Raw genomic sequence first — 14,267 nt, 5'->3', positions numbered from 1 at the left:
GCGCCCATGGGCGCTGCCATTTGCGTTCCTTATTTGGGCACGTGTAGTCTATGTAAACATTTACGTAACTACGGCGAAAATAAGGGCAACGCAAATAGCGCTGCCCTTATTTTCGCCGTAGTCTATGTAAATGTTTACGTAGATTACACGTGCCCAAATAAGGAACACAAATGGCGGCGCCCATGGGCGCCGTCATTTGCGTACACGCTTTTTTTTCCCCCCCAAAGTCAGCCGAGATAGGCTACATAAGGATTTACGTAGCCTATCACGGTGTTTTTTGAAAATCTAGCCGTGATAGGCTACGTAAATCTTTACGCAGCCTATCACGTTTGTTGTTGTTGTTGTTTTTTTTCACCTTGGAAATGGCGGCGGTGGGAGCCGGTCGGAAGACCGGCTGCCGCTGCCAAACCGCCACCGGGAACCGCCAGCGCCAGGGACATTCGACAAAGGTAAGTCCCATTCCGGGGTGGGGTGGCGGACCGTTTCTCCACCAATTTCAGGGGGCCGAATGCGTTGGCATTTGGCCTCCCAGAGATTCGTGGAGAAATTCTCTGACATCCCTAATATGAAGCGGCGTCCTATCAGTTTGGCAGCATTCGGCTGAATCTGAGCAGAAAGTACAGCCCTTTACACTTCAGAATTCATCCTGCTGCTTTTATCAGCAGTCAGGTCATCAAGAAACACCAGTGACCCGGTTCCATTGGCAGCCATACATGCCCATGCCATAACACTGCCTCCACCATGTTTGACAGATGATATGGTATGCTTTGCATCGTGAGCTGTTTCTTTCCTTCTCCATACTTTTCTCTTCCCATCATTCTGGTACAAGAATTCACTGGAATTCGGCCCCCCTGGGATCCATGGCGGAATTCTCTAACATCCCTACTAATCTGGCCTGTCTGTTCTTGAGCGTTACCAGTGGTTTGCACCTTGTTGTGAAGCCTCTGTATTTACATTCATAAAGCCGTCTCTTGACTGTAGATGTTGACAATAACATGCCTACCTCCACAAGAGTGTTCTTGACCTGGCTAGATGTTGTGAAAGGGTTCCTCTTCACCACGAGCAGAATTCTGCGGTCATCCACTTTAGTTGTCTTCCATGGTCTTCTGGGCCTTTTGCTGTTGCTGAGCTTGCCAGTTAATTCCTTCTTTTTCAGGATGTTGCACACTGTTGTGTTGGCCACTCCCACTGTTTTTGTGATCTCTCTGATGGGTTTATTTCCTCAGCCTAATGATGGCCTCCTTCACTCGCATGGACACGTCTTTGGTCCTCATGTTGGGGGTTCCAGTGAACAGCTACCAAATGTAAATGTAACACTCAGAACCACCTCCAGGCCTTGTATCTGCTTGATTGGTCATGGGGCACACAGGAAACAGGCCTCACCTGGCCATGCAGCTGCTTGTCAGCCATTTGTTCCATTAGTTATGAGCCACCAACGATGGGTGTGTGTGTATGCCACTGGCTGTACTTCCTCAAGGGTTAGTGCCCCACTTTTGTCAAACCCCTTGAATTACAGCTGGAAGTCCTGACTTCGCTCCCATCTGGACGTGTTTCCTTTCAACTTCAATGTGGTGGTGTACAGAGGCCAACTGCCAAAACAGTTATCCTTGTTCCAATATTTCTGGCCCTGACTGTATGTGTGTGGGGGTACACACACGTCAAGCGTAGTGGCAGCAAAGCTGCAGCCCCGGTGTGGCTCCAAGGGGTTGAAATTGGTCCCCAGAACCCACAAAGTTGCCCACTTCCAAGGATGTATACCCCCCCAAAAAAAACGCTATTGGAAGCCTATGTATCTCTGTCTCTGCCCACACCTCCCTCCCTGAGTTTATCATACAACCGATGAACTGGGTTTTAAAAAAATTCTACATCTGTATTTAGGACATAAAACCAAATATATTAGGTAATGTTTACCCTGTATTTAAAAATGACACTAGTGTCCCACATTAAGTAAAACATTCCAGGCTGAAAGGTTTCCCAGTATCACTTGTAAAACGGCCTTATGGCTGTTTCCCTAACTTGGCCAAGAATTAGTGAAAAGAAACATACAGGGGCATCCTTCTTTTTTTCTTCTTTGACCAGCTTTGGATTGCGAGGTGCCACCACTTTGCTTTGAAAACCTTCCGGTAACTTGTAGGGGCCCAGAGATTTATGGGCTCGGTCTGTTAGCATCTTTGATTAATCTGTCACAGCCTCTGGAAAAAGAACAATAACAATTTATTTGAAATACTAGAAAAAAAATCTCCTGGAACTCACAATGCTACCTGACCTTCATTCTTGACTGCTTTACAATCAATAATGGTGGCCAATTTTCTTCCTTAGAAAACATATAACAATAACTCAGAGATCTTCTAATTTACATGGATTTTTGTTTCCCTTGTAAACTCATTGGCCCTGTGTTTCAAAAACAAGGCAAAAGGTCAGTCTTCCCTCCCTTTCACCCAGGTTTCACACTTTTTGTGTGTGATGTGCAGCAGGGTCCTTGAAGGAGTGCTGGTCCCAGGTTCTTGGGGCCCTTGGCCAAGACTCCCTCCATGCCTGCCCCCCCAGGAACTCTCCCTTCTCGCCACCACGGTCCCCAGCTGCTCTTGCTCCTCCTCCTCCTGTCACTGCTCCCACTTGAGGGCTTGGCAGGCGAGGGCCAGCAAGCGAGGGGGCCGCGGCACCTCCAGTTGTCAGGAGCGCCCCTGCTGCCCTCTGAAATCCTCAAGTAGCTAGAATCAACACGCAGACAATAGGGCTCTTTTCCAAGGCTTTATTTCCATTCAGCCTAATGACGCTTACAGATGCTAACTACATGAGCCTAATGAGGGAAACTTAAGAGAGCTGCCTACTAGGGGTTTCTAGCCTTAGTGAATTAGTTGATCTCTGTTTGGAGGGTAAAGGCAGAAAGCCTCTGAACTTAAGGACTAGGAGGTAAAAGTCTTCCCCTTTCCCGTGGGGCATCAGGGCGCAGCTGTTGACGTCGCGCCAAGCAGGGTGAGCGCCTCCTCTCGGTGCTCTCCATCTCCTGCTTGTCCCTGCGCCAGCGCCTAGCATCCCGAAGCTCCAGTTGTCCCTCCCCGTGCCTGCCAGGGTCGCTACCACTCTCAGGAATGTGAGCAGGGAGGGGATCTCCCTCCGGCGGCGCCTCTGAACAGCGTGCGGGTTCCTCTCCCATGGTTTCTATCTCTTCCTCAGAATCATAACTGCTTTGGGGCTCTGTGGGCTCCGATCCAACCCTGACACCAGTTCTTCCTTCTCATCACTACCGTGGTCTGGGCTAGAGCAAGAGGCAAGTGAGCAAGCAGGCTGCAATGGGAAAGGGGAGGAGCAAGTCCAGGGGGCTCTGGCCAGTGGCATGCTGCTGGGATGTGGGCCCTCGGCAGGTGCTCAACTATGGCTGCCCTTGATGCCAGCCCAGCCCTGCCTTGAAGAGCTTCTTTCCTTCTTGAGCCTGAGCACCCCATGGCCATCCCTGTTCAGTTGGATTAGAACCGTAGTTAGCAGAAACAGCTTCAAGAGAAAAGGACTGGATTCAGAATGAGCTCCGGGCACTATGGATTTTGCTGCTGACAATGGGAGGCTCAGTATCTTTTGGATCTCCTTTGGTACCAAAACATAAGCCCCTTTATAGAGTATTTTAGGCCCCAAATTCTCTTCCACTCCAAGGAACATTTTCAGTCTATTGACTGAAGAAGTACAGAGTCTGGTGTTCAATATTCTTATTGGGATTTGGGATGTGTTCAAAGCTAATTCAGTATCTGATCACAGGTTGCAAAACTTTGTGGCAAATATGATCTCTTTCAAGCAACAGTTGCTCAGACTATTTCTCCATGAAAAATTAGACATCATCTATTACACGGGTGGGAACCTATGGCCTACAAGCCTAATCCAGGCTGCAAAAGTTCCCCATCTGGCCTGTGGAGGCACCCTCCACAGACCCCACCAACTCCTGTCCTCAAGACCCATCTCCTGGTGGGTTGGCTACCAGTGGCTTGGGGAGGGGGCAGGGAGAGGAACCCTGTTGTTATTGGCTTTTGGCCAGTGCACTGGGTGGATCATCCACATGGTGCTTCAGCCAGCATGGCCTCGATGCACGTTAGGGGGACCTCACGTTCACTGAAGCTGGCCAGGGGCCAAATGATAACTGGGGGTGTGGCCCTATTCCTTGACATCACTTGGCCTGTGGAGGGCTGGGTGGAGGGTAATCTGTCCCCACTCCCAAATTTTGTCACCTCTGATCTATTACATTCCCCAACCCAAAACCCTCCTTTGAGACTAGAACCTTGGAGGCAACCAAAATTCAAAATATTAAAAAAACTAATACTGCAGTCCTACAAAAACCTACCTGGGAGTAATCTCCATTAAAAACAATGAGACTTACGTCTTAGTAGATATATATATATAGGGCATCAGGATAAGATGTTAAAAAGGACTAATTAATTAGTCAAGTTGCAAAACATGCAATTCAGTGAGACATTAAAGGCTTTCCTTAAAAATTATTCCAGGATCCGTCATGTTAAGCAATGGCATTTCCTTTCTAGCTTCTAGACTTCCCCTTATGTGGGACCATATGTCTTCTGAGAAACTGTGTGTGGTGGTGGGGCTCGGGTGGGGGTGGATATCAGCAACTTTCAGGCCAGAGTGTGAATTCTAAGGCCTGTGGAGGGTGGCCTTTCCCCCTTTTCTTGTAAAGCCTTGCCACCAAGCAGCAGCTTGGCAACATTCCTGGGACACAATGCCCCATGGACATGATGCTAAATCGTAATCTTTCATCTGCCTCTTAATGATCCCTCCCCCCATCCCGCAACTTATGGAAATCATTGGGGCAAATACTTGGGCCAAGCACAAGCCAATCTGGTTTGCCAGCAGGCAAGATGACAGAATAAGCCCAATTCACCAGGCTTTCTTGGTCAAGGATAGTAACAGAAACAGCCAGTCAGTAGATATGACAACAATGGCAGAGATCAAAACGAAAATAAGCCAACTAAAGCCTGATCTACTGGGAGATTGATCTGCAGCCCTGAGAAAACAACTTAATGGGAGTTACCCTGAAAACAACAGATGTTGCTGAGACCACAATGACCTTAGGGCTGGAGCAGCAGTCTAAGGTACAATGTCTTGTCTATGGTGATCAGGGAGCTCCAACTTAAAATGGAGGGTCTAGAAAATAGAAATCAGAGTCTGAATATTTGTATTTGTAAAATTGTAGAAGAGAAGGTGGAAATATGGTTTAATGAGATACTCTCAGATGAACTGATATCTGAAGAACATTGATCTCTGGGACAAGGACCTTGAAAAAGTGCACAGTCAAGAGATATCACAGTGCAGTTTGCAAGAAACTTGTGAAAAGAAAAAATCTATGCAAACTTTATACAGATATGTATGTACATCTATGCAAAAGTGTGCAGGTATTTCAGGATCTTTGCCTAGAGACATTGCCCAGGTTAAAAGCCTTTAAGCCCTATATGGAGCAGCTAAGGGAAGTAAGCATTGACTACAGATGGGGGTTCCAGTTCAAACTGATGTTTAAAATACTGACAGTATCATCAAAATCTAAGCTTCTGATCCACTTGCAGATCTGGCCCTAGAAGGGCCTCGGTGTTAGGCTGCTGATGCTGCTGATGAAGACTTAGCACTCAACATGATGACCTTCTTGATTGGACCCACTGTGCCTGGACTTGGGGCAAAAGAAATAACGGCTGCCAGGGCATTTTTCCCTTTTGCAAAAGAATAACTTTGAGTCCCTCCAGGTTTTATTTGGATATAATATTCTTCCACGTTACATCTGACTCCCTACACATCATATGTTCTTTTGCCAGATTGTTGCTCTCTTGGGCAAAACAGAAGCAGCTTGCGACTTCGCACATTATTATTGATTCACACTATCCATAATTCTCTGTGTTGCAAAGTTATTTGCAGCAGGCCCTCAGCTGAGCCCAGGAATGAAGTTTAAACTCAGTTACATAGCCCAGCCCCCCATATTCTCTCTCAGGTTGAGGAAGCTGCTATAACCTGAATGTGAGATGACTCATGATGGGAATCTGCTCCTGGAAGGTGAAAATGGTATTGTTTGGTTATATATGGTATGTGTTTATGTACTAGGGTGCTTTCTTAATATCTCTACTCCTAGATCAAGGTCAACCTTAAACACAAAGGTCCTATAGTTACTTTTTATACATAATGTTCTCAACTGACACTTGACTGAATCAAGGTTGTCTCCTTAAGATGGCACCTTCAAAGGCCCTTCTCCATGGACCTGCTCAGAGAAAACTGGGGGGGGGGGAGTTTTGGGAACAGCCCTTTTCTGTAATAGCCCCGTGTTTATGGAATGCTCTCCCCAAGGAAGCTCACCTAGCAGCGACATGGTCATCCTTTCAGTGGCAGGCAAAGACGTACTTATTTTTCCAGGTATTTGGACATTAGTTATAGCTCAATTGTTGTGGGTTGCTTTTGTGTTGTTCATTCTAGGCTGCGAGGCAGGGGCGGGGTGGAGGTGGGGGAGAGACTTTGACCAGGTTCACACAACATGACAACCCACCATGGGCAGCCAGCCATGGGCAGTTGTTGTGTCGTCCGAAGCTGGCATAATCCAAGAGTTCCAGTACCTTTTTCTCCAGAAAAAAAGCACAGGCTAGGCCCATACCACTCTATTGCCCTTTAAAATCAAGATGCGAAACTCTTGACAACTATACTACCAAAGAGACACAATACATGTATCCCTGAATACATGACTAGGTTCATGACAGCTAGCAGCCTTGATATGGTGGATTTTGAATGTCATTCCCCATAGCAGCTCTTGCAACCCCCTGAGTTTGTTGCTCTGTTTGGATGCTTTCAAAGCATTTGAAAGTTTGGAATGACCTTTTCCTCAAATTGTTGGCTAAACTGAATTTTGGGGGAAGGGGCAAATGTATGAACATAGTCAAGCAATGACACTCCATCTCAACTGCTGGGATCTATACAAATGCTTTTGACCATTTTAACCTGGGAACTACAGACCAGTCAGTCTGACATCAATCCCTGGGAAAATTCTGGAGCAGATCATAAAGCAATCCATCTGGAAGCACCTTGACAACAATGCCGTGATTACTCGAAGCCAACATGGATTTGTCAAAAACAAGTCCTGCCAGACAAATCTGATCTCATTTTTTGATCAAGTCACCTCCCTTGTAGACCGTGGGAATGCTGTAGACATCATATACCTCGACTTCAGCAAAGCTTTCGACAAAGTGCCCCATGATATCCTGATGAGCAAACTTGCTCGAAATGGGCTAGATGAAACAACGATCCAGTGGATCCACAGTTGGCTACAGAATCGGACTCAAAGAGTGCTTATCAATGGGACCTTCTCAAGCTGGGGAGAGGTAACGAGTGGGGTACCGCAGGGCTCAGTCCTGGGCCCAGTGCTCTTCAACATTTTTATTAATGACTTGGAGGAGGAGGTGCAGGGAATGCTGATCAAATTTGCAGATGACACAAAATTGGGAGGGATAGCTAATACTTTGGAAGACAGAAACAAAATTCAAAGTGATCTGGATAGACTGGAGTGCTGGGCAGAAAACAACAGAATGGCATTTAATAGGGACAAATGCCAAGTTCTGCACCTAGGAAAAAGAAACCAAATGCACAGTTACAAGATAGGGGATACGTGGCTCAACCACACTACGAGCGAGAAGGATCTTGGAATTGTCGTCGATCACAAGCTGAATATGAGCCAACAATGTGATGTGGCTGCAAAAAAGGCAAATGCTATTTTGGGCTGCATTAATAGAAGCATCGCTTCCAAATCCCGGGAAGTACTAGTTCCCCTCTACTCAGCACTGGTTAGGCCTCATCTGGAGTACTGTGTCCAGTTCTGGGCACCACACTTTAAGAAGGATGCAGACAAGCTGGAGAGGGTTCAAAGGAGGGCAACAAAGATGATCAGGGGACTGGAAACAAAGCCCTATGAAGAGAGACTGAAAGAACTGGGTATGTTTAGCCTTGAGAAGAGAAGACTGAGGGGAGATATGATAGCACTCTTCAAGTACTTGAAAGGTTGTCACAGAGAAGAAGGCCAGGATCTCTTCTTGATCATCCCAGAGTGCAGGACACGGAATAATGGGCTCAAGTTACAGGAAGCCAGATTCCGGCTGAACATCAGGAAAAACTTCCTGAGTGTCAGAGCAATACGGCAATGGAACCAATTACCTGGGGAGGTGGTGGGCTCTCCCACACTGGAGGCCTTCAAGACGAGGCTGGACAGCCATTTGTCAGGGATGCTCTGACTTGGATTCCTGCATTGAGCAGGGGGTTGGACTCGATGGCCTTGTAGGCCCCTTCCAACCCTACTATTCTATGATTCTATTCTATGACCATCTACCAATTCAACGACATAGAGGTACAAAGCAGGGTTGTTCACTCTCACCTCTACTCTTTACAATAGCAGTTGAAAGTGAAATCCTAGCTGACTCAGGTCAGAATATTGTTAAGGTGAAAAGGGTCATGAATAATGAATAGCATAATCTTATCTACCCATTTGTCAATGACATTTGACACAGGAAGCAATGTCAAAGCTGAAGGAACTGCTGCTTGTGAAATTTGAGAAGGCAGTATGTTTCAGTGTCAGTTACACAAAATCCAAGCTTTAATACCCTCCAAGCTAAGCAAAAACAGCTTCATAAACTGTATAACAGTATTACAACCTAACACTGTTCAACATCTCTGTGTGACTGAACCTAAGCAAAGCAATTTCAGAAAAGAAATATTGAACAGTTGGTGTCTGATGCTTGAGTTACATTCCAGGAAGTCATTAAACTTCTGGGTAGGATAGCAGCTATGAAGATTATGATTCTTTCAAAATTCTCCTTTCTATTTCAAACACTGCTGATAACAATTCCACTCTTGTTCCACGTCTATTGGATGCCACAATGTCTCGTTAATAAGGATTTGTCTGCTGGCTAATTGCTGGAGGTGTAACACAGCTAAGGCTTCTTTTAATGATATGTTTTGGCAATGCCCGATAGTTGCCTCTTTTGGGGAGGAGGTTAATATACAGATAAACTTTGTATCAGAACACTCTTAATATTTACTGATGTACAAGTCCTCTTAAATTATCTACCTGCTTCCTGGAAGTTAATGCACAGTCAATGCAAATGGATTATCCACAACTTTTGACAGCTAAAAGACTGATATTACAATATTGGAAGGATAAATGCTTACTTCCTATAGTGCAATGGATTGAGGGCCTAACAATGCTTTAAACATTTGAACGGGTGGTATATAGATGCCCTGTGCAAATGGATACATATATGGATATTTGGTATGACTTCTTTGAAATTTATGTATAATTCTAAAAGTTGGGAGTAATAATGGATGAAGGCTCATGCACCACAACGGAGAGAACAGCTCCAATAGCACCCAATAATAGTCTTCAGAAACATGTAGGAAGAAAGCCAGACTATAAAGCACATGGTCTTCGATGTCTATATACTAATGCCCAGAGTATGGGAAACAAACAGACTTGCGTAGCCTATCACGGCTCCCTGGCTGGACGCCATTTGCGTCCGCACGAGCCAGTCTGCAGCCGGAAATCTGGCTGTGGATGGCCCTGGCCTGGCCAGCTGCTCCGTGGAACCGAGGATTCCGAGTCAAGGATTCCGGGGGGGAGGACCGGATCGCCTCCCCCCCATCGAGGATTAGGGGGGAGGGACGGAGTGCCTCCCCCCCCACTAACAGAATCCGTGAAAAGGTAAGTGACTTCTGTACATCCCTAGAGTTAGCCCAGGCCTGGGCATACTCCAGTTCAAACTCACATTCAGTCATGAAGCTCACCAGGTGACCATGGGCCAATCACTCTCTCTCTCAGCCTAGCATATATGACCAGGTTGTTGTGAAGTTAAGTGGGGTAGAGAACTGTGTATACTGCTCTAAGCTCCTTATAGGAAGGCTGGGATAAAAGTAAATGATAAAAACATAAAAGAAAGCAGGTCCTATTTCTAGTGAATATGTTCATTTGGGAGGAAGGGATATGATATCTGTGGCAACTGGCAATATGCACACCCCGCTGCTGTTTTTAACATTCTTCTCCTTTCCTGCAAGTAATAACTGAAGTGCTCTTTTAGGAACTCAGAACACAACTGATACCATTTTTAAAAAGTACAGGCAGCCATCTTCCCATTACAGCATCTCTGCCCCCCCTCATTATACCCGATATGGATGCTCCACTAGTCTGCTCGGATCTCAAGAACTGTCAGCGTGAAGATATTGATTCCCTCTCCCCTCATGCTCTGTTTCAAATGAATTAATCCAGAATATATCCCCCAGTTCCACAGTCTAAGAAACTGGCTGGGGTCAAGAGTGCTCTCTCCCCGCGCGCCCCCGCACCTTAGTGACCCACTGCAGCATCCGTCTGCCTCAGTTCAGCCTTCCCCAACCTGGCGCTCTCCAGATGTGTCGGACTACGGCCCTCAGCATCCCTCAAGGCGCTGCAGTCCGACCCACACGGAGGGCGCCCGTCTGGGGAAGGCCGTGCTCGGCCAAGAGGGTACGAAGGCACGGGCGCGCCGAGGGCTGATCTCCAAACGCTGGCGCGACAGCCCCCGGCGCTCCCGGCTGCTGGAAGCGCGGGCAGCGGCTCCTGGGGGCGGAAGTCCCGCCCTGGGTGAAGCGGCGCCCGGGGGTCTTCCTCCAAGGGCCTTGAGCAGCGCGGCCCTCGCGCCCTGGCTGCCCCAAGCGCCCAGTCCGCGGCTCTGAGGCGACCCTCCGGCCCCGCGGGGAGGCCAGTCCTGGCTGGACACTTACTCGGCTGGCCTTCCGCCCCTCCGCCAGCGCCGCCGCCTCCTGCCGGTCGCGCCGCCTCTGCAGCAGCCCCACCGGCCCCGGCCGCTCGCCGGGCCTGCCGCTGTTGCGCTGGTTCCCGCGGCAACCAACCCGTCTCTCGGGCGGGGCGCGGGCGCCATGGCAACCGCTGCCGCGGCCCTGGCGATGCGCCTCGCGCCGAGGGAGCGCCGCGCCGGGGGGGGGGGGCGGCGGCCCTTCGAGGGACCCCGCGGGCCGCCGAGCGTGGCGGGGCGCGTCTTGCTGTGGTCGCCGCGTTGCGCCGGCGTCCATCGGGGCTCCGTCAGGCCCCGTCTGCGCAGGCCTTCAGAAAAGCTCTGGAGCCCCGCCGCTTCCCGGCGGCCTTTCCGCAGCTCGGGAGCTGCCGGGCTCATTGGCGGCGCCTGCTTCGTCTCGTTTCGCTTCGCTTCGCCAGAAGGAAGGAAGACGGTGGATTCTGTTGCAGCAAGAGCAGAGCCTTGTGGCCCCTTAAGGACTGACGCATTTGTTCTGGCAGACGCTTGCACGGAAGCTGCCCGTGCAGTGCGTGCGTCTGGAGCAGCGGGCAGCGGCCACAAAAGCTTATGCCAGGCTCAGCTGGTTAGGGCGCAATCCTGTGCATGTTTGGAGAGAGCGGGGAAAGCCCTACCATGCCCAGCGTTGCCCACAAACATGACTGGCAGGGGAATGCTTGGGGTGGTAGGACTTCTTTCGGTCTAAACGTCCATAGGATTGCACACTTAGTCTTGAAGGTGCCATAAGACTCTTTAAGGTGCCATAAGGTGTTTTTATGTAATTTTTATTGGTAATATCTCTTTTTATTGGATTTTTATTGCATATGTATTTATTACATTTTTATTCTATTTGTTTTGTAGAATGTTTATCTTTCATATCACCTTGAGAAGGTTCTATCCTTAAAGGCGGCCTAAAAATAATTTTGAATAAATAAAATAAAAAGTTGGGCCCCAGCAGACTAGCTTTGGAAATGAACCATGATTTCTCTGCTCTGCTCAGAGAGTTTGCAGTGTGCATGTGGTAAACAAAAAATGGGAAAGCGGCCTTAAGTACCAAAAAGAGAAGATGGTAAGTGCTAATATATCCAAGCTCTCACCAATTGTGTTCAAGTGAACCTGTTTGTCTAAATCAACACATCCCCTCCAGATGTTTTGGGCTACAAATCTCATCAGTCCCAGCCAGCATGACTATAGTATCAGGAGGATACCAGGTTGGGGAAGACTGTTCTAAATTAATCTTTAGAGCTATTTGAGACCTATGTAGCGGCTATGAGCTGGGCAGTCTCTGGTTCAAATCTTGTCTTGAACTACCAGCCTAATCATGCACTTCCTGTGGGCCTTTTGGCAAGTTGCTACTTCTGAGCCACCACGTTCTTCCCCAGATCTATAACTTGATGGGGAAGGCTCCCCCTACATCATTGCAGAGGACCCTGGAGGCTACCTTCACCAGTCACAAGACTGAGGGGCAGTACACCTGAGAGAAGTATCATCATCATCATCATCTGCCTGTTTCCTGCCTCCCAGCTGAGCAGAGCAGAGGAAGCTGCTCCAGCTGGTCCAGGGAGTACAGATGCATGCAAGCTCCCAGAGAGTGAGTGACCAGAGCGAGTGAACACGGGGAGCAAACAGGAGTTGGCCAGGGGAGTTGCAGTGGTAGAAGAGATAAAGGAGACAAAGGCAAAGAGGTAAGTGGGCCCTAGGAAGCCCAGGGGGCTGTCCTTTTCCCTTTTGAGTGGCTATGAGCTCAGCAGGAGGTAGAAGAGACAAAGGAGACAGAGGCAAAGAGGTAAGTGGATTGCAGGAAGCCCAGGGGGATGTTCTTTATCCTTCTGAGTGGCTGTGAGCTCACCAGGTGCTCCTGAGAGCTCCAACTGAATTGGGTGTATGTGGCCTGAGTACTCCCAGTAGCTGTGTGGGCAGGAAGCTTCAGTCTGTTTCCCGCTGTCAAGGGCTCCTTGAAGGCCTCTCTCAGTCTAATCCAGTAGCCAAGTCCAGACACAGACAAAGGGATTCTTTTCAAAGCTTTATTCCTCTTTTACAACTTAACTCTACTGTTAGCAACTAGATATGAGCAGCAGAGTACCTATGCCCTAAGTTGGAAAAGTTGGTCCCCGTTTGAAAGGGAATCACTGGCAGACTCTGAACTTAAGGGCTAGGGAGAGTCCCTCCCCTTTTCCCTTAGATCCTCTGGCCGCAACCATTGTTTGTGCGCCAACCAGGCACTACGCCTCCTTTCCACACCCTCCATTTGGCGCCGCTCTCTGTGTCGGCGACACGCGTCCATCAAGTCTGCTTCCCGCGCTCTGTCACTCCCAGGACTGCTATCTAATCTAGGAATGGCGGTGAGAGGAATCTCCATCAGCTGTTGGCCCTGGGAAAGAGGAGCACGCTCCTCTCCCAGGGTCAACTCCTCTTCCTCAGAATCAGAACTATTCTGGGATTCTATGGGCTCAGTGTCCACCCTGACACCCGCCTCCCAGCTGACCAGAGGAGAGGAAGCTGCTCCAGCTGGTCCAGGGACTACAGAAGCAAGCAAGCTCCCAGAGAGAGAGCGGCCAGGGAGAGCAAAAAGGGGGAGCAAACAGGAGTTGGCCAGGGGAGTTCAGCAGGGGAGGTCAAGGGAGAGGCCCCTAACATTTTTTAAAATTATTTTTCTTGTAACACACACTTCCACACCAGTGGGACTCTGCTTTTAACCTCTAGTGAGTAGAGGACCAGGCACAGGCTAGTCTAGAACAAACAGAAAGCTAGACACAAAAAGGGAAAAGAGGCTATGGAAGGACAAGACTCCAGTGGTGGTGACCTGCAAGGTGTGTGCAATGTTTGTTTTCTTGCCTGAGAACAACATGGCCTACACCTCCAACAAGTGCAAGTTGATCATGCTGCTGGAAGAAAAAGTAAGAGGACTGGAGCGGCGACTGTCGACCCTCCAGGGAATAAGAGAACACGAAGAGTTCTTGGACAGAATGGGGAAACTACAGTAGCAAAGGGAAGACCAGAAGCTTGAAGAGCAACAGCAAGCTGAGGCAGAAGTGGGAAATGCTGAGGTGAGGAAAAATGGAGTAGAGGTTACTCCTTGGAAAAGGGTGACAGGAGAAGAAGAACTAGACGCCACTCTGCACCAGTGGAAGCAGTGGAGCTGTGGAACCCATTCCAGGTACTTGCGGATGAGACTGGAGGACAGCCTGCAGAGGAAGAATCACAGGGGAACCTGCATGAGAGTGAGCAAGAGGCTGAAGGTCAGTCAAACAGAGGCAATGAAACCCAGGCCAACAACAAGAAGAAGAGAAGAATGGTAGTAGTGGGAGACTCCTTCCTGTGTGGGATCGAAACCCAGGTATGTCGTGAAGACCCATGGACTTGCCAGGTATGTTGTCTCCCAGGAGGACAGATTAGAGACGTGATTGAAGGGTTGCCTGCACTCATAAAGCCCACTCACAGGTATCCCTTTCTTCTCATCCGTGTGGGAACAAA

General features: G+C 48.7%; 1 protein-coding gene across 1 annotated transcript in view; it reads right to left on the bottom strand.

The window, feature by feature from the left end:
- The window catches only part of HYDIN (HYDIN axonemal central pair apparatus protein), a 337,764-nt gene extending 326,021 nt beyond the window's left edge, over positions 1 to 11,743 (bottom strand). Inside the window, exons 1-2 of the mRNA XM_084812324.1 lie at positions 10,765 to 11,743; positions 2,047 to 2,192 (exon numbers count right to left, since the gene is read on the bottom strand). Of these exons, the coding sequence (XP_084668450.1) occupies positions 2,047 to 2,169 (123 nt within the window). The 5' untranslated portion in view covers positions 2,170 to 2,192; positions 10,765 to 11,743. The remainder of the gene's footprint in view (positions 1 to 2,046; positions 2,193 to 10,764) is intronic.
- Between the last annotated feature and the right edge of the window lie 2,524 nt (positions 11,744 to 14,267).

The sequence above is a fragment of the Heloderma suspectum genome, chromosome 8 (assembly GCF_057233095.1).
Source record: "Heloderma suspectum isolate Gila_16-S chromosome 8, 16-S_ref, whole genome shotgun sequence".
Taxonomy (NCBI): domain Eukaryota; kingdom Metazoa; phylum Chordata; class Lepidosauria; order Squamata; family Helodermatidae; genus Heloderma; species Heloderma suspectum.
Note: the sequence above shows the minus strand (reverse complement) of the source record. Positions and strands in the feature narration are given on the sequence as shown.